Here is a 21,165-nt window from a genome sequence, read left to right on the forward strand (position 1 = left end):
TTGTAGTTCATACTGTTTTAATACCCTGTATTTTCTTTCTCATTTTTAGGAAAAGCACTTAATTACCATTGTTTATTTCTATACCAAATGTCATACACTTGCAATGAAGCTAAACATATAAACAACTACATCATTATGTTGATATCCTATATTTTTACAATAAAACTTAGGACAAACATGTCTTCTAATATCCTCAGTTGTTGCGTATACCGAGCTGCATCGAACACATTTGTAAATTACTTTCCTTGAACCCATTGTGCGAGTTCACTTTAATACCGCGTGCTTTATATACATGTTGCTGCTGATTGGACTGCAGTTCTGACACACCCACCAAACAAGATAAAACGTATCTCAAACCCCGTTGCACACCGGTGCACGCCGTTTCCAGGAAACATGACGTTCAACCCGGAAACCGTAGCAAAACGTTGCGCACCGTTTTGAACTTGAACGTGCCCCTGGATTAAGGACGGGGCCTACGCCAAAGAACTTTGAGACGGAGCTTGTCGAGGGTTTACTTATTTATTTTGTCTGTAAAATCATTTTACAAAATAAAATCCATTCATACGAGAATCCTCCCGAGTCTTTTTGGTAGAGCTAAAATACACAAGGTGATGAACTAAATGATGAACAGCTGTGATGATGATTAGTGTCCATGGAAACTGATGAGTGGCGGGAAACTCAAACAAAGGAACACATGTGACTAACAAAAAAAAAAAACTAAAAGTCTATTAAAAAGGAAACTAAGAATAAACAACTGAATAAGTGTGACAACCAGGTTGGTATTTTCACAATGTTTCTAAAACTTTTTATTTTGGTTACATTATTTTTAAATTTTAGTAGTGGTTTCTTAAACGTTTTTAAAACGTACTGCAACATTACCTAATAAAATTTTAACGTTTACAAAAAGTTGTAAAAACGTTTTGTGTTTTCTGGGTGGATTTTACCAAGTACAATTTGTTTCCTGGAATCAACATCTTTTTTTATCCTGGAACAACATTCCAATCAACCAATCAGATTTGAGGAAAAAATTTACAATTTATGACAAGTTTTGGCTTACAACCAAGGTTAGGTGCTTACATCAGTGTTATTCACCTATCATTTCCCTTTGATTTTAGGGATAAGTTATGGATAGGTTTAGGTGTAAGGATATAGGCCTATAAGAAAATAGATGGTTATATATATATATATATATATATATATATATATATATATATATATATATAAGACATTAAAAAAACACCAGTGAAACAATCAATGTCCACATAAGAGATGCTTAAAATTAATGTGGATAGCTTGGAAGAAGACATATTCATGTCACATTCATTGTGACTTTTGATTGCAAACTTTGGTATACCGGTCATTTTGAGAGACATTATTGTGATCTGATCTCTATTGCTTGGAGAAACAGCTGAGATTTCTGTTGGCTGTGGTTGAGCATAGTGTGAGACATTATTGTGATCTCTATTGCTTGGAGAAACAGCTGAGATTTCTGTTGGCTGTGGATTTGCTTATTAGCCTCTTCTGACTGCATTTTTTAAAACGAGACCATAACTGCTTCTTAAACAAGGACGCCATAAATCCATTTGTTTCACGTCTAAAAGTTTTCACTGGAAGAGCAGGAAAGGGGGAGTGCTGCATGAGAGGACAGAGAGAGAAAGAGGGAACTGGGCTGGGTGAAAAAAACTACACAGGCTGTGGGACTCAATGCGACTATAAAACCGCTTTCTTGCCCATTGTGTTGATGTAGTCAAGAAATATACCGTAACGTAGCCTACCTACAGAGAGACGGAGATGGAGGAGTGAGGCGGGACCGGTTTGTGTGGCTGCTAAGAAACGTTTGTCTTGCGGTTTGCGAGCAAACTTTGCGAGGATATTTATTTGTGGCGGGGTCTGCCGATGACAATCCTCTGAAACTTTAACTCTCGTGTTTGAGACGCAGCAGTGCACATAAACAAGACTTGTTTGTTAATGCTCGTAAAATAAACGACAGTTCAGAAATTAGTCTTGCGAGTCTTATATCTGTCCTCTAGTCACAGTTGCAAGATAAGTGGGTCAATATTAGAAGATTTTTTTTTTTTTTTTTTTGCTGAGTAGGCTAGGTCCTCCGTATAGTTGACGCGGCTGAAATGGGAGCGCGTGACGGGCGCTCGGTGTCTCCGGTTCACCGGAGCTCTTTCCTCTTGTGGACGCTCTTGCTGCTGATACTGTGGCTGACATGCGTCCAGGCGACGTGGGGACCCGGAGTTTACAAATACCAGACCGGGACAGCACTCCACAAAGATCTGTCGAAAAGGTAAGGTTTTATGACATAACAGAAGTGACATAACAGAAATAACATGCAGTTGTCAGTTGAAGTTTTATATTGTTTCGAGTAATGTTTACCATGTTTTCCCAACACGAACTACACATTCCTAATGTTTGCAATCAATTCAGTTTTTTTGCAGTTTTTTTTTTCATACAGAGTGAGTTAAAATATCCACAAAATTCATATTACTTTAATGTTTGTTGAATTTATTAACATTACCAGTTTGAAAATTTAGTTTAAGCTTGTCAGCTGTTTGGTTTTAGCTGGTCAAAGTCATTAGTTGATCCTAGTTAGCACACCAGCATAAACCAGTTATAAATGGTCAAGCTGGTTTCTGAAACATGGGGACTGGTCAAGTAGCTGACCACCTTTAAGCCAGCTAGACCAGCTTGAAACCAGCTAGAAACAAGCTGCATGTTTTAAAAAACTGTTTAAGATAGAATTTCCAACAGGAAACACAGCAGAGTTTAATGATAATTTGTAAATTACTACATTTACTGTAGAAAAAATAAAATTAAGATTGATACACTGTGAGGATAATTTATTTATCAGTTGTATACACAGATTGTGGATCTACAATATAATGCTGATTTCTCTGCTATCAACTAAATAGCCCTGTTGTGAGTCTGACAGTCTGTTTCCTCTTTCCTGAGATGAGGAAACACCCATCTCTCCTGTCGGCACGTTTGTCTATGGTTTATTCCAGTTAAAACATGCAGAAAATAGATTGGTATCACTGTTCAGACTCTTTCTCAACTTCAACTCGCCCAGAGAGCTTTTGAATGATTCCACGTTTTCAAAGTCTTACTTACAGGTTTGTATTTCTAAGCAAATACTAAATCAGACATAATCAGCAGTACTTTTTTTAATCAGTATAATCTTTTCCATTGCCCCCCTCTAGTGCATGTGGATGATGAGGCTTTTTTGAGACATAACAAGGCAAGAAATTAGACAAAACATTCAACATATAAGCCCTCCACTTCTATCCAGACTGCCTCCCCTTGACTGACCTGTGACAACAGCTTATGGCCTTGATCTGACCCTCATATCTTCATGCAAATATTTACTCTGTTTGGGTAAATGGCTTAGAGTTGTTGTGGGTGGGATGTGTCTGAAGTACACAGGTGTGGAGGAGTCTTTGCTCTCTGTGCTGAAGGTTTGATCTCTCACCCCTCCTCCCGTCAGTCACAGACTGATGAAACAGACGGTGTTTACTAAACACATGCAGCTGCATCGTCTGCATGCTGCGAGAGGGAAGTTTATTGCACTGCTGTGTGATGATGCAGAGAGGAGGGGTCACAGACATCTTTGAGATGCCTTGGATAAGCATCACTGTTTAATCCTTCACACATTCGATTACACATTGTGTCATGTATACCTTTACTGTAGTTCAGCTATGTACAATCCTACTGTACATAGATTAAAACTGCACATTTAAACGTACTGTATAGATACCAGTCCATGATGATGAATTACAGAACTTAGTTTCCCACGCTAGAGCACAGAGGAACAGTTTGTTCTACTTTCCAAAGCATCAAGAGAGGCTGAACACAACAGGCATATGAACTCTTGCCATAAATCATAATTAACCCCGATCCACATCCTAACCTTTACCCTAAACCATTTTGCATATGGCAAAGACAGTGCCTGAAATATAAATGTCCTGAGAAAAAAAAAAAAACCTCTAGAATATCTGTCTAATTAGGGGCCGGCGAAGCTGAACACAGTTGGGGGTTAAGTCAGCAGCTATTTCCTGTTCTGCTCGGCTTCACTACCCTGGAGAGCAGCACTCAGGGTGGGAGTGTGAGACTTGGGGCCCCAGAGGGACCTTTAGCTGCTGACCCATCAACACCAACAAGCATACCTCCACCCTCATTCTGCCTCCACAAAAGCAGTGACACTTTGATGCTTAAGTATTGCTCCATGGGTTATACACAGTAGATGTTTTTGTTTACTTCATTTGTTTTTCTCTTCTGCATTGTAAGTCGTAAGTTCCGCATTGCAAATTGTACAAAGGAAGAGGGCATTTTTATTTGAGATAATTTGTTGAGTACAAGAGACTTAACTTGATTCAAGGCCCTGATATACTCACGATATACAAAGTTCTTTTTCGTTCTTTGATTAAGGAAAAATAAGTTGGAAATATCTTTGCAGCAATATGCTTTTAACAAAAGTCCTGATGCTGCCACACTGCTGAGAGTTTAGATTAATAATATGTGCTGCGCTCTTTCCTCTCAATGACAAACACACAATAGAAATGAATGACAGTGGTGAGAAAACAGCAGTTAAGAAAACATCTGATCATAGCAATGTGGATATGTTTGCACTAGCTCTGCAATTCTCTGGCATCACGTAGACAGATGAGGTAATTCAAATTACACTGTTATTATAGTTTGATTCTAAAGTATATTTGAGTCTATAAGACTGTATATAGATCTGGCTATGTGAGACTAATAGTTTGAATTATTCCATTTTCTTTGCATGACACATTGACATTACTGTACAGAATAGCTCTTTCGGCATTGTTCTGGACATTGTATAAGCATTCATATCATGTGTCATTGAATGGAAGAAAGGCTCTCTGGAGTGTGCGTAAACTTCACATCCTTTTGATTTTCCCGAATCCTTCACATAAAAATCAGTCTACAGGCTTTCATAGACAGCCTAGGAAGTTGAGGAAGGTCTTGTCTTTTAACTTTTGTTACAAGCTGTTTACACATTGGCGATAAAAAAGCTATTACATGAAAATTCTTACATATAGCCCCTTTAAGAAGAATTTTATTCTTCAGAATGTTTTGTGAATCTGGCCACTGTTTTAGAAATAAAAATCTTCTAAACTGAAAACAAATGCTGCAACACCCTCATTTGATATCAGATATAAATAAAGATTGTCACATGGGGTGAAGAGCATGACACTCAGATCAATCAATCAAGGAATCGGTTTCACTGTGAGGATAGAGACACTTAGGGAAGAATCCACTGATCATCTTTATGATCTATGGGTGTTTCTGTGTGCGGTCTCACTCATCCATATCATTCGCTTCAGGGCTGTTTTCCCTAGAGACTGGTCCTTAAATCCGACTTTGGAGAAGGACTGTCTCCCGCCTTGGCCTTTGACCTGTCCTTTGAACCAGTCTTGAGCAAATCTCAGGGACAGAAGAGGGTACTTGTTCATTTTTGCTTTGCTTTGTCGTTCTTTCTCTTTTTTTCTCTTTTAGTACTTTTTGATGCTTTCTTTCAGCAGGCCATTAATCTTCTTTGTCCCTCACTGTTTTGCCTATATCGTTGGACGTCATGAATGCGGCCTAATTGGGTTATCTTACCCCCCCTAGTGCATCCCAGGAGGGCTTCATTACTGACCCGATGATGAAATGCTCTTTCCAACCCTCCTGTCCAGCTGCCACAACTCTCTATTGTCTTCTTGTTCAAACTTAATTTATTTGCCTCCAGAGTCAATAATCTTTCTAGTCTGTGCTACATTGCGGGAGTCAACATTTGAGTCTCAGCATTGTCTCACGCGTTGTGTGTTGAAAGCTAGCATTCATGCTTTAAATGAAGCGTGCTGCTTTTCATTTTGTCTAAAACAAGACAATTTCATGATCATTCCTCTAGTTTGAATGCATGTGTGCGTTGTGCTGCTTTTTATTTTATGGCTTTGCCTTGTTTGCCACTCGCTGAGTTGCACTCAGTCCAGCTCTGTGTGATTCTTGCCATCCCTTTCTGATTTGAGTTGTCTCCCCCTTACAGTCTGTGCTATGATCTGTGCACAATGCAGAGTTATTTATTAGGTTTCTGGCCCCATGTGTGTATGCGAGGAAGAGAGTCAGTCTTTCGATCTGTTGGCCAAGTGCATGTTAATGCCAGTGAAATGTAGCATTGCTGGGCTGTTGAAAGCATTCACACCTTTTAACTTGAGTTTCATTACCTACCGCATATCTGAGAGAGAATGAAGCTAGAAGCAGTTTGTTGCAATGAAGCTTTCAGTGCAATGTGTCTTAATCTTAAATTGCACTAAATTAATGTACTATTTTTTTTTTTAATTCCCATTTATTTATTTTAAAGTGCACTAAATTTATTTATTAAAAATTCTAAATTGCACTGTTAAATTGGTAGCCCTGTTATTTTATTAAACAAATGCATCCATACACATCCTTTCACTGGAAGATATAATCCCCGACATGTAAACAAGTGGAAAACAATATTCTATGGGTTATATTCTATTCTAAATTTTTTAATAATTTTAAGGCACAACAATAAGTAGTAAGAATTAGAGTGTGGGTTGATAACTGGGTTGCATAATGACCCCTCATAAACGCTTTGTGAAGGAAAGATGTTAGATTACTGGAATAATGGTCTATAAGTACTGCTCCTCCTCTTTTAACCCTCTGTCTCTCCCTGCCCCGAGGTTTAAATCTGGATCAAAGCAGAGTTTAGTTGGCTTTGCCTCCATCTTTCTGTTCAGAAAGCGGGCGAGGGGTCATTTCCCATTGAAAGGCTTTTGTTCTGTGTGTTCCCTATAAATCCTCTCATTAGTTCATATATGGAGCTGGACTGTGTCCAGAATCATCTAGTTTTCATGAACACCCAGTCCCATATAATGCCATGTACTGTGTGCTGTTTTAAAATGGAGAGGGCATTTTGCGTGGATTTTTACATAGTTTTGTGTTTTAGATTTAAGGGGCTAATTGAAGGTAGGCCTACTGTTGGGGAAGTACCAAATGAAGTCAGGATCAGATGAGGGGGAGGGGGTACAATTCAAACAAATCGCCCTGTTCACTAAGCTGGGTGTGTGGGAACTGTGTTCTGATGGCTGTGCCGCCGATCTTTATCTGCATGCCCATTGCCCGGACGCCTACTACTATTTGGAAGTTCGGCTCATTTCTGTGTCTATTCAACCTATGTAGTATTTGCAGGCTAAAATGATCCTAAATGGACAGAATCAGTTGGGTGGAGTTCAGAGTAACTGGAATCATGGTGAAATATGGGAACAATTATATGTGATAGTTTTTGCTCAGATGAATTAACATGATTTGGTGTGTTGACAGAGGTGATGTGACTGTTCAAATACAGTTCACCCCAAAATTAAACCGCAAAATAAAATTTCTGGCATCATTTACTTATGTCATTCCAAACACATATGACTTTAATTCTTTTCTCTTTTTTTAACAAATTAAGTTGCTTTTATTGGATGGCATAATTATGCTTTAAAACTTAAACTTAAAATTTTATTTTATTTTATTTTGTTGCATTATTTCGTTCAACCAATCATTGCTCTCTGAGTGTATGTGTATATTTAGGTTGATTTGACAACAAAGGATGTTGATGCAGGATGCATGGCCTGCGCTTGGGTAAATTATGTGTAGTAATTTTTTTTTTGTGCAGTTGTATTTATGGTAGAGTTTGAATGTGCATTCCTGTGTTTCCTAGAGAAGGGCAAGGGTATGATTTGTGGTCCTAAATTCAATAACAAGCAGATCACAGAAATAGCCCCATGGTCTTCAGCTGTGACCAGATTGGCTTCTGTGTTTGTGTGTGTTTGTTGGCTGGGCCGGAACAGTTGGGCAGGTAGTGACCGGATAAGCCTGTGGTCACCCCAGTTCAATTCCAGACTCTGTGTCCCGGGGGCCCTTGTCTCAAGCAGGGCATGGAAACCCCCTAAAATTCATATAGGCTTTGGAAATATCTGGCATATTTGAGGGCTGGTTCTGTGGGCCACAGTTTTAGCAGGTTCTGGGAAAGGGCTGGGAAACGGCGCATGCAAGAGATGTTAATGTGTGAGCATGCCATGAGGATGGTTTCATGTTAGACCCCATGTTGCTTCTGGTTACAACTTCATATACAGTATATGTATGTATATATTCATTTTCATCTTTGAAAATGTATATACGGTAGATTCATCTTTGACCTGTCTAATCTGCTAGGTGTTACCCATTATTAAATTCATTCCTTTGCAATTGCACTGTCATACCTTGTCATTTTTTTTTGTCTTGCCACAAATGTTGTTCTTTAAAATAGTTTTTTTTTAATATGAAGTTTTGTAGAAACCTGCAATACATGCACATCATTATACAGCAATGTTTAAGTGTGCTTGAAACATAATACCATCAATCCCTGAAATATACAGACAGACAACCTACATGAATAGGCAGATTGATGCTGATTATTGAGCATGTATGGCCCTCTGTCCTGTTTTCTTGATGTGTGATCATAGCTGTGCATAAGCTGAGCCATTGATAATAACCACTGAAGTATAGTTGATATAATGACCTCCATATGTTACACGTGCATTAACTCTCTTTGAATTCTGCTCCACATCTCTTTGACTTATGTTTGCTCAACTTGAGGCATAATGGTTCATACAAAGGTCTGTTTGAGGTGAACTTATCAATGGCTCTTTGTTTCAAGCCATTCCGTGTAAAAATCATGAGGGAGCTCAGGGGGAAAGAGATCTGATTGGTGTTTCTCTTCAAACCCACGTTCATTCCTTTCTTTTGTGACTTCTGGCATATGCGAGATCCTGGGCTTGGGCCGTGCAGCTTTGTTTTGGTTCTCTGTGTTACTTTCCGCCTCTCCTCATGACTCTAGTCTGCTCCTCATCAGGGCTGGATTTGCCACTGGCTTCCCAATTAGAAGGTTCCACATTATGTAGTTAGTGATTACCGTAGCAAACTTTCCAGATGACTTTTGTCTTCCAGGCTTGTTTTCTCTCGTTTGCATTTTCCGCTCAATAATGAGACTGAAATATGACTGAAATCATACCTTAAGTGGCTTTCTTCATTACATTGCTGTCACGAAGATGCCCTATAACATGTTTTAGGGCAGGAACATATTACTCTAAATAAGCCTTTCAAAACACAGTCAAATCTTTCCTGTAGACCGCTTTTCTAAGACCTTTTGAGACATTGTTTGGGTTAATGTTACTTTTTCATTTTAATATTGGATTAAAATATATGGGCACCTGATTCAGGGATTTGTCCAGCAGTCGCTTTTCAAGCTGTGTGAAGTGTTTCTCGTTTTTTCAAGCTGTGTGAAGTGAAGCCCTGATAAAAAGCAGCACAAAAGAGCCACTCTTTCTCCCAGGGACTGTGCCTCTGCTCCGGTTTTGGCTCAGGTTTCTAAAAGCTGTCTTAAATCTAGATGAGGAGCCCACACGCTCACACATGCGGGGCAGTGACCCCCTCCGTGACTTGACCTGCTTGTAGTGCTGCGGAAAGAATAAAAATGGGCGGATGTGATTTGCTAGAGAAAGGCCGCAAAGTAAACGGCACTGACAATGCTCTCCTGCCGGGCGTACGGGTCATTTAACCTGTGTAAACACCATAAAGAGTTTTCAAAAGAGACGGTTAGACTGTTGAAGTACGGGCGTCCAACAAAACATTGATCACTTTTACAGTATGTGTGAGTTGGATTAGATCATTTCATGGCCAGCTATGTGCATGTGTTATTATTCTTATGTCATCAGAACCATCAAATTCAATTAGATTGCTCTGATTATCATATTTATCTCTATTTTAGAAACTGGTGTCCTCAGACGGTGACAAAGACTGTGACTTGTCAGGTACAGAATGGCACCACACTCCAGAGAGTCTATCAGACTTGCAGGTGGCCTCAGGGTTGCAATGGGGGAAGGTGAGTTTATCATCAGCACACATTCACTTATAGGGTTTTATATCATTTTGGGAACCTCTCATTGGTCACTTTCACATATGCTGCCTGTGCAGTAAATGTGTTCATGTGTTAGTAGGACAGTAACACTGTTCCAAATTGCATGTGTGAAATTATAATCCCATAATTCCATTTTGCAGTCCTTGACTGGACCTTGTAAAAACCAGTAACTGTTGCATGATGTGCATGATATAACTGTTCAAAAGTGTGGGGTCAATACAACTTTTAAAATGTTTTTGAAAGAAGTCTCATATGCTCACAAAGGCCACATTTATTTAATAAATAATACAGTAAAACAGTAGTGTTGTACAATATTATTATATTACAATTTAAAATAACAGTTTTCTATTTGAATGTTTTTAATAAAAAAAAATTTGTAAGAATGTAAAAATCTTTACTGTCACCTTTGATCAGTTTAATGTTATTAATAATTGCTGAATAAAAGTATTGCTTTCTTAAAAAAATCTTTCTGACCCCAAACTTACATTTCAAAATAGTTCCAAAATAGTTGTTCTGCTTTATTTATTAAGACAATTTTATGATTAAATAATGATCATTTTTAATATTAATAATATTATTATAAATAATATTAATGAATGCATGTGAATTGCTGTGTGAGAACATTACAACGCTAACTATCTAGCTACATTAGGAAAAGAAGAGTCACCAACATTTTCGTTGTTGGGTGATAGTGTTTCTTAGAGTTTCTTGTGTGAAAGAAGCTGCATGTAAACTTAAAAAATCCTTACATTAAAACTTTTAGCATTTTTTTATATATATATACGACTTTAAAAATGTTTCCGCTGTTGTAGGTTTTGAAGATTTTGCTGTCTTTTTAGAGTCATTTGGTAACATACTTTCAAACAGACTTACATTTTATGTGTGTGTGTTGCAGCTATCGCACTGTGGTCCGGCCATCCTATAAAGTTGTGTACCGCACCATCACCTCTCTGGAGTGGAAATGTTGTCCTGGATACAGCGGATCTCAGTGTGAGGAAGGTAAGACTGACCAGAGATGGTAGTTGTAGCCTGATACAGAACTACACGCAGTTGTGAAGAAGGAATCTTTATGCTGTGCTCTATGCTTTGTCAGTGTTGGGGAATCTACTTTAAGTTTCCCAAATTTCAAGCTCAACTTATAATTTAAAGTAGTCAAACTACAAGCTACTCTTTTGAAAATGTATAGTTTGCTACATTAACTATCTGGTTATAAAACACATTTGTGCAATTAGAAGAGTGTTTACTGGGTAGAAAACACATCCGGCCTTAATTGAACTTGACAAAAAACATCAGTATTGCAAACGTTTTACTTAGCCTTACATACCCTACCATATGTGTACCTGTAATCTTCCATTTTAATGTGCAACATTATGTGAGTGAAGCGATTGTCAGCATTGCCGATGTTGTCACAGTCATTAGATAAATGACGATCTGCATGCTGCCGAGGGAATAATCGGAATACAATCAGAATTTTATTTGTTTTTATTGTTGCAGCATATTTATTATGATTCAATTTGTACAGTCTTTACTTATAATTCATATATATGTATTCTATTCTTGCATTTCTTAAATAAGAAAAGGAGGTCAGACTCTGAAGTAGTGTGCTCCCCTTTAAATCATGAAAAGGTGCCTGAATAACATGACACTATTTTTCATCATACCCGATTAATGATTGTAAACTATGGTTGATGTGTTTAGATGAAGTATCTGTGATGAACTGTGCATCAATAAATCACAACAATCCCATGCTATGGGAACTGCCATTCATACAGGCTACGGCGGAAGTTATTTTTTCAAAGTGTGATAAAGGCCTATACTAAGTAAAACGTAAATATGCAGTTAAAACCAAGTTAATAAAAACACTCCAATATAAAGGCAGCATTTAACGAAATCTGACTCAATATTTTATATCTATTATATTTTTAAACCCGTTACACACAGGGACTGCATTTTTTTTAAAACAAATTAGCTTCAATTACTTCAGAGAGAATATATTTCCTCATTTAGTTTCCACAACACAGTGTGACAAAAAGCATCCATGTAGCGTTTCATCATGCTACTCTTTGGAAAATGTTGCTGGAAAAAGCAACACTATTTTGGAAACTGCTGCCGCACTGCTGAGAAGAAAAATATAATAAATAGTTGCGTCTCTACTCTATTCCCCAACACTGTTCATGGTGCAGAACTAGATATGATCTGGGAATGAGAAATGATCCACAAGTGTTTGGGGTCTGTGAGGTAGCCATGTTTGTTATTTAATGTTTACAGAGGCTCACACAAGGAGACCACCCCAAAACTAACATGGCTACAGCTTACATCTCACTTTGACTTTGACTCCTTCTCGTTCGCTCCACTGTCTCTGTTTGTAAATCATGTCCCAATGTCAGGAGAGCAACTTGTGGAGAAGACAAAAGAAGAGAAACAGGATGGATGGCTATTGTGAGACTGCGAAAGTATACGTGTGTGCGAGCGAGTGTCTGATTAATGTGAGTGTGTCTCAGCTGTGTTTGGATGCTGTTTCTGGCTGCTTTGCTCTGTAAATGAGTGTGTGTGTGTGTGTGTGTTTGGCTGCATTCTCTGAGTGTCAGCCAGAGCCTCATTGTGAGTCGTGCTGGGAGTAACCGAGAGGACCAGCCAGCAGCCATGAGAGTCTCCTATCCTCTCCGAACTGCACCAGGTCTTGTGTGATTTGGCCAAAGGTGGGCTCTCTAAGCTGTTGTTTGAACCAGCTGTACCCACTGACCCACTAGTAGTTTATAAATTGTTGTTGGACTCTTAAGGTCCGCTAAATGATTCAATGTGGTTGGCATTCCCAAGGTGGCAAGTCTTTATTTGACTGAACTTTAATTTACTTTTATAGACAGTTTCAGCTTTAATGTGTCTTTTAAATTGCTTTGAGGGCTCTTAATGCTGTACAGTATGTCTGTCATGTGGTTGTTTGTGTGTGTGTGTGTATGTGTGTGTGTACTAAAATGTCAAGTAGTAGCTGAACGCTAACTGTACTTACTACTTCCTGTCTGTGAGGCAAAGTGGATTTTCTTTGGCCCTCGGCCATTGGCAAAAGAAACTTAAAAGGATAAAATGACATTTCTGGCAAAATTTACTCACCCTCATATTGTTCAAAATACATATTTATAGCTTTTTCTTTGGAAAACAAAATGAGATGTTTTACACAACGTTTGCAGTTAGATGTCAGTCATTGATTTTATTTGATTTCATTCATCCAATTTATATTTGATTCATATTTTGATACTTTTATTCAGATTAATTTAGATACATTTTTAGTTATGTTTATTTTGCTTACATATAAAAAACTCTCAGCTATTGCTGTAAATTATACAAATGTGTTTTTTGATTAATTATTGTTTATGTAGTTTAATAAAATAAATCAGTGAAAAGTAATAAATGTGATTCATTTTATTCAGTGACTTCTCTGATGGATTCAGCTTATTCATTCAGTGTCCATCAAGGTTTAAGCACTAACTTCTGAGTTTTCAAATGATTAAAAAAAGGAATAATTCAGCCAAAACTGAAAGTTCTGTCATCATTATATCGTTCCAAACCCATAAGACTTTTGTTCATTTTCGAAACACAAATGAAGATATTTTTATTTAAGCCTGAGAGATTTCTGCTTAATAGAAAGCATGAATGAATCTAAATAAAAAATTTCAGTCACTGTTCTCTAAAAACTCTCAAATGAAAGTCTTGGTGGTTTTTGGGTAAACTATTTCTGCTCTAGATTCATAAAAAAATGCAACACTGACTTTTTAGTAGTTATGCGTTTATCTCATGGACACACAATAACTGTGTTAACTTAGTTGAGTTGGTTAAAGAACCGAAATGAGCCAAAAGGGCAAATCCAATTTTGATGATTGCTTTAAAAGTTCCTTATTTTGGGAATGAGTTTACTTTTATCTAAAGATGAAACCATACAGAAAAACACACCCACACCACCAACCAAAATGCAAATCTTTCTCACAATTTCATACCCCAAAGGCTGCAGACAACCATGAAATGAGAGATAAAGTGGGTGAATTAAGTTAAATCTGTTCCTTATAAGAGAGGGATGATGAAATGGAGAGAGGATAGCATCTTAAGTGGGACGCTCTGAGGCCTGTGAAAACTAATGTCTTATCAGTACCATGTGAGACAAACTCTGATCACAGACAGGCCTGAGTCGAACTGACAGCTCCGTTCTGTCTCTCTCTCTTTCTGACACCACAATGGGCTTCAGCACCCTCAAGATATAATTTGTGTCACTGATGCAATACGCCATAGACAGAAACTACAAAGCATGTTATGTGTGCATTAACATTTATTAGCATCTGTTATATCAGAGACCATGAAGAATGAGCTTTATCCTCTCATATATAGTGAGACGTACCATCCAGACAGCCCCCACCTCATCTTGTTTTATAACACCGGCTGTCTCTGTTTGTGTCTACACTGGCTCCAGATTATTGTTATGCACAGGGTATGGGTTGTAGTTTGAAATGTAAAGTGTAATAGCATCTCAGCGCAGTGATTCTGTGTTGTTGGGATCAGTTGTGTTCTGATGTGGTGTACGTGGAATGAGGGAAGAGAGAAGTGCTGCTTCGCTCAAACAATTTCTCATACACATTATCCTCACTTTAAAGCAGGACTACTTCATCAACAGCAACAAAAACTACACTAGATCTGCCGATAGCAGTTCTGCGATATAGTATCATATTTCTTTGGTACATAAAACATCAACGTTATAGCATTCATTTTTGTTTGTCATTAGAAACATTTCAAGCTAGCAGTAAATGCATATGACAAAATAAGCATTTTTTACTGCCATGTTGATATGCATTTTTCTCTTCCAGGCCTGCTTTAAAGATCCTTAAAGATCTGTATGTATTTATATTAATTGTTGAATAGGGATGCCAAAGAATTTGTTAGCTTTTGTACATTTTTGGACCTCAACACTTTTTTTTTCCTCATGCTTGTAATCTCTTTTTCTTTTCTCATTAGTTTTCCCTTTCTCACCGGCGTCGTCTGAACTAGTGAAAACATTACATCACCGATAACACACAAAAACATATTTGAAGTAAATGTCAAGCTTTTTATCTGAAGTACATTGCATAAAGATCAGCGTCCCACCCTCGTTCACACACTCACACACACATACTGGACACTGACTTTTGAAGATCTGTTAGCCAGGATCCCTTCACATATCCTCAAGTCAGTGTTGGACAGGTTTTACTCTATTTGAACATGTTGAAAACTTTGGACATATATACTCTACCATTCTTACCATTTCACACCAGTGTTTTTGGAAAAAAGTCTTGAATGTTAACCAAGGCTGCATTTTTTTGATCAAAGATACAGTAAAAACAGTCAAATATTGTGAAATATTATTACAATTTAAAATTAGAATTTTTTTTAATGGAATTTTAGAATTCCAGTCTTCGCATTATCATTTGAAAAGTCATTCTAATATGCTGATTTGCTGCTCAAGAAACATTTCTAATTATTACCAGTGTTGATAGCAGTTGTGCTGCTTAACATTTTTGTGATACATTTTTTTTAAAGATTCTTTGATGTATAGAAAGTTCAACACAGCAATGTTCTTTTTATAAATAGAAATTATTGTAACCTAATAAATGTGTTTACTGTCACTTTTGATCAGTTCAGTGAATTGAAAAACAAATCGTACTAACCCCAAACATTTGAGTGATAATGTATGTATACATGCGAACACACACATGGGCACTGAAAATCTAGATGTGTAGCTGTCTAGTAAACACCTGAGGTCCGTTGTGTTGTATGAGCTGTTATGATGTAGTTTTGCGCTCAGTTTTTACATACATTACTGTAACAGACCTGCAAACTTGTCGCTTTTCGGCGATAATCGCCGTTTTTTTTGGTCAATTGGGTCATTCACGTGAATCGCGTAGAACCGGAGAGGTTTTTTTAGGGGGGGGGGGGGGGGGGGGGGGGGGGGGTAGGGGGGTAGGCTGCCCTTCATCTGCATACAGGCAGGCTAGAATTGCGAAAAATTATTGGATACTTCTTATAATTGACATTTCTCTGGGCCAATCGGAATCTAAGTACTTTTTCTCTTGGCCAATCGGAATCTTAGCACTTGCGTCAGAATCGATGAGACACCTGGCTACTACCACGCGAGTCTGATGGAAACTCATAACGTGAAGGAATCTTATGTGAAATTCGAGGTAAATCAAACTTTTTTTGGAGCAAAAACAACAGCTAGTTGTTTGCTTGATTCAATTAACGTTAGCTACCGCTTTGTTATGCTGCGCTCGTGACAGGGCGCTGAAAGAACGAGCATAGAGAGAGCCGGTCGCGCGCGCGCACTCTCACTGTATTCAAACTGCCTTGCTCTCCCTCCATCGCGCATATTAATCAAAATCTATTGAGAATTGACACTATAGTAAAAGATCAAAAGACCAAAGTTTCACGTGGAGCATTTTCAGAGATTATCTTTCCTGAATTACCGCTAGGTGTCAATTCGCCTTTGGCTAAGCCCCGCCCCCCTTAGTTACTGTTGCTACGTCCGACAAACAAACTTCATCTGGGCTCTGGTATCAACATGGCTTATGCTGTGACAGCTCTTCCTGCTGAAATTTGATCAAACTTTTATAAAGCAGCAAATAAATTGTCCGATAGAAGTAGGCAAAAGGGGCTGCAATATACGTTCGAAGGCTATATTCACGACATACAGGTGAAACGCAAGGAACAACAAGGCATCCAAATAGAGGCAAAAGCAAAGCATATCGGTCACAGTCAAAAAAATGAACCACCGCATATCCTACTAATCGAGACGGAGGCTGGGACTAACATTATCAATGAGCAACACTGTTCATGCAAAGCTGGGTAGGTCTCTATTCACTTCTATAATCGTTATTACAAAGCAAACGGACTACGCGAGTACAACGTTGTAACGTTATTTATTAGCAGCGTGTTCTAGACGACACTTGTCAGGATTTGACTTCGGTTTTGGAAAGGGAAAAAAACAGACATCCCCCTCCAACCTCTCTGGGGAACGCGTATTTGTGTTACAAATGCCCCAGGCACAACGTTTAACCATATTTTTGATAAAACTACGACGGTAATAGCCTGCCGAGACCAAAAATATGAGACGCCTGTGTTAAAGCCAATGGAGCGCTATAAAAAGTGTCGGACCTCTGTGGGAGCTCGTTCTTGGCTGTGCTGTGATTGGTCAATCTACATTCTAGGGTGTGGCTTAGCCAAAGGCGAATTGTAGCCTACTAAAATTGCCCTATCCTCTCTGAAAAGCGTTCCGCACATTCGGCTGACATAAACCACATTTTGAATAAAAAAAAAACCTATCCAGTGATTAAATGTTTTCTGTGTAGACACAAATCTTGTGCGATGTCCTTTAGTCCTTATCTGCTAGGATAATCACACAACGCGTGCCGTGTGTGTCAGCTAATGGCACGTCCGATTCGCGAACTAATGACTCATTTGAACCGATTCACTTTCATGAATGGTTAAAATAACTGATCTGTCCAACATCTCTCTTCAAAAGAGATCTGAATCGGTGTATAACAAATCGATAACACCAAACTAGTTAATATTAACTATTCATAAACTGCACTTCTTAATCTTTATAAATAAATAGCATTTATTAATCTTTGGTAATGTTAATTTCACTATTTACTAGTAGCCTTATTACAATTAAAAGTTCTATTTGTTAACATTAGTTAGCCTAATGCACTGTGATGTTATATGAACAAACAACGAACAGCTGTATTTTTATTAACAAAGAATAATAAATACAGTAACAAATGTATTGCTCATCATGGTTCATTTATATTTTACTGCCTTTTTTCTCCTTTGACAATCCTATGATAATTATATACAGTATAGTGTTCATCCAGAACAACATGTAACTGTGTAACCACACCCTAGCAACCGTTTAAAGCTACCTAGCAACCATATTGCTTACATATAGAAGCCATATTGCAGCTCCACAACATCGTTAAGACATTGTTGTTGGCTCGTATGCAATCATGTACAACATTGTAGCAACTATCCTAGCAACTGAGCAGCGAGTTTTGCTGCTCAGTTGCTAGGATAGTTGCTACAATGTTGTAGCCCCCCCCATCCCCCGCAACACTGGCTCCTTTTTTACTCTGAGGAGTTTGCAGGTCTGCTGTAAGTGCTCACAGATGGAAATGCTCACAGGTTTCTGTCACAGACATCCAGCATGCAAAGAGTTTTATAAACCGTAAACCGCTTTCTACTGTTCTGTAATTTCTGGTTTATTTTGTACTGTTCTGGTTTACTCATGAAGAATTTTTAGTTTCTCATCTTAGTCTTTTGGATAAAAGTGCTAAATTAATAATTCTAAAAGCAAACCCTTAATGGATATCTCTTGTTACTCTGTTGAGAATTCATTAGAGTTCCAAGCGGCAAAAATACCCCCACGCCAATACTGCACAATAGATTTGAGGATTTAAAAACCCAAAGATTAAACAACTTAGAGCATGTATTATCCAGGAAAAATTAAATACTGTCTATCAAGGCTTTATGTCAAAATATTGTTCTGTCATATCTGCTTTCAGCTCAGTTTATTATTTCAACAGAGCTTTCTACAGATCATGTTGTTGATAAGCGTAATGACCTAACACTTGTTAAATCATTATTTTCCCCCTCTGTGTCTCAGTGTTTTAAGAAGAATTCTCCACAGTCCTTTTTTGTTTATTTAAATAAATGATGAGGATTCATTCTGAGAGGTTTATATTCATATACATTAACTCTTCACCCTTCTCAAGTGCGTAAGAGAATCTGACTGACAGTCGGTGAGTGATTGAGAGGAAGTGAACAGCTTGTGTGTTTGTCGTGTGGGAGGACGTGTTGAATTAGCACGCTTGTCTTAGAAGTGCGAAGGGCCCCGAATCAAACCCTGGCCCTCGGTCAAAGTGAGGCTGTGCGCTTTTGATGCACTAATTACCCGCTCGGCTCGCAGGCATGCGACGGATGCTTTAAAGCCACAGAAATGTAATCTGTGTTTTCACAGCTCAGCTCAGCTTATCGGGGGGTTCCACGCTAAGCTCTTACGCTTCAAACATCAGTTACACACACTCACTATAGAGGCAGTCAGCTGGGAGCGTTTTTTAGCTCGTTTTTTTAAAGAGCACTTTATATTCTGGAATGATTTAAGTTGTCCTTAATGACTTGGGAAAGGGCCAAACCTTCAGAGCCTCCTGCCTGTCTTTGTGTTAGCCAGTCAGTTTTGTGTGGCTCAGTGTGTTTATGCACCTCAATTGAGGCACTGCATGTGTGTGGGAGAAATGAGGTGTCAAGGAGTGCATTGTGCAGCTGTTGTGTCTGAGTGTATTTGTACTTTGTGAGCATCAACTAACATTCTCAACGATCATCCTCAACAAATTTTTTGAAAACACAATTTAGATGAACATTCTGAACTCACCATGTACACACATTTTGAATACACATTCTTAATACGTTTGAACAAGCATTCTAAACTCGGTTTGAATGAACACTCACTCTTTGAATTAACATTCTGAACACACTATGAACTAGGGCTGCTCGATCATGGCAAAAATCATAATCACGTTTATTTGGGTCAATATTGAAATCACGATTATTTAACATGATTATTTGGTGGGTGATATGATCAAAGTCTTATTTCATGATATGAGTCATTTTAGATATCAGTGAAGGATAAATGTCCTCAAAACAATTACAGAAGACAAGTAAACAGTCAGCAATACAATAAGAACAAAGAAACTAATTATAATGTTTAATAAAGTCTTCACTTCTACATTAAATATAGACGAATCCTTATTAAAACTACAAAAGTTATTTATTCAAGAACAATGAGTAATTTTATCTTTGTCTTTTGTTGTTTGTTTATGACAGACTGTATAGCAGGTATATTAGGCTGCTGTCACTTTAAGAGCTAATGCATGGATCCAATATATTGTTACACACACATGCGTTTTCTTTCCCAACTGTTTACATTCACTTAAGACATAACCGACTGTGTTTACAGGGATACTCAACAAATAGGTTTCTTGTGGGCTTTGTAGACTGTTTGTAGACATGTATCCGAAGCCCACAGTATACTTTGCTTATGCGCATTCCGCTCTGGCTTGGAGTGTGTGCACAGGAAGCTGCCTGGGGAACAGTGTCTCTTTTGCGGCTTAGTGCACGTTTAATAAAACTGTTTAATATCAAGCACATCCCACAGTTTAGCAACATTAGACTGCATTTTACAACACTCACTTATTCGCCTGATAATAATCGTTGGAAGCCAGTCATTCTATGAACGAACATTCTGAATACACTCTTTGAATGAAAATTTTAAATGCAGTTTGAACAAACATTCTAAACACTCTTTCAATAAACAGTTTGAACACTCTATGAACGAACATTCTGAATGCACACGTTAAATGAACACTCTGAACTCACAATAAATGAAAATTCTGAAAGCACACTTTAAACCAACATTCTGAACACAGAATGAACACAGTTTGATCAAACATTCTGAGTGAATCGTTTAAATGAAAATTCTAAATACACACTTCTAAGGAACAATCTAAACACAGTTTGAATTAACATTGTGAAAAAGCATTCTGAATGCACACTTTGAATGAACATTCCGAATATTATGAACAAACATTGTGAACACCATAAGAATGCCCATTGTAAGCACACAATCAGAACTTTTTGAACTCACTTGAGCACATAAATAATAATAATATAACAATGGGAAATTTTACTTATTCAGCACCATTCACACAGCTTGAATGGCCAAAGAACCCAAAGAGCACACTATTAACACACATTATGAACACATTCTTTATGCACGTTGCACACTGCCCATCAGCAGCCTATGGAGTCATATTCTCTCTTTTCACCCCACATCTTCCATCTGTTACTATAAACAACACTAAGTTTTGTTGTGTGAGCTGTTTGTTATTCTAAATTCTTGTATATTCATTATTACTCCCTTCTTTTCCTTTCTCTGCTCTGAGTTGTCCATTCCTTCCCATGGCCCCAGTCAATCTGCAGGACATCATAACCCACCTGCTGAGATGAGTGTGAAATCTATGTGTACTCATTCATTTCAGTGTAAACCAGGAAATTATATATTTAACAGGCCCAGCGCTCTACATCCCACCATTTAACCTCAAACAGGAAGTGCTGCATTGCACAGGGCC

At 38.0% G+C, this 21,165-nt stretch overlaps 1 protein-coding gene across 4 annotated transcripts in view; it reads left to right on the top strand.

The window, feature by feature from the left end:
• Positions 1 to 1,619: 1,619 nt before the first annotated feature.
• emid1 (EMI domain containing 1) overlaps positions 1,620 to 21,165 on the top strand; it is a 68,264-nt gene continuing 48,718 nt past the window's right edge. The window contains exons 1-3 of one of the 4 annotated variants that reach the window (XM_056244017.1): positions 1,620 to 2,293; positions 9,821 to 9,934; positions 10,866 to 10,969. In XM_056244017.1, coding sequence (XP_056099992.1) covers positions 2,127 to 2,293; positions 9,821 to 9,934; positions 10,866 to 10,969 — 385 coding nt within the window. In that variant the 5' untranslated portion in view covers positions 1,620 to 2,126. The remainder of the gene's footprint in view (positions 2,294 to 9,820; positions 9,935 to 10,865; positions 10,970 to 21,165) is intronic. The other 3 variants (XM_056244015.1, XM_056244014.1, XM_056244016.1) reach the window with 3 other exon arrangements.

This window comes from Rhinichthys klamathensis, unplaced genomic scaffold (assembly GCF_029890125.1).
Source record: "Rhinichthys klamathensis goyatoka isolate OS25496 unplaced genomic scaffold, OSU_Roscu_1.1 h1tg000899l_1, whole genome shotgun sequence".
Lineage (NCBI taxonomy): Eukaryota > Metazoa > Chordata > Actinopteri > Cypriniformes > Leuciscidae > Rhinichthys > Rhinichthys klamathensis.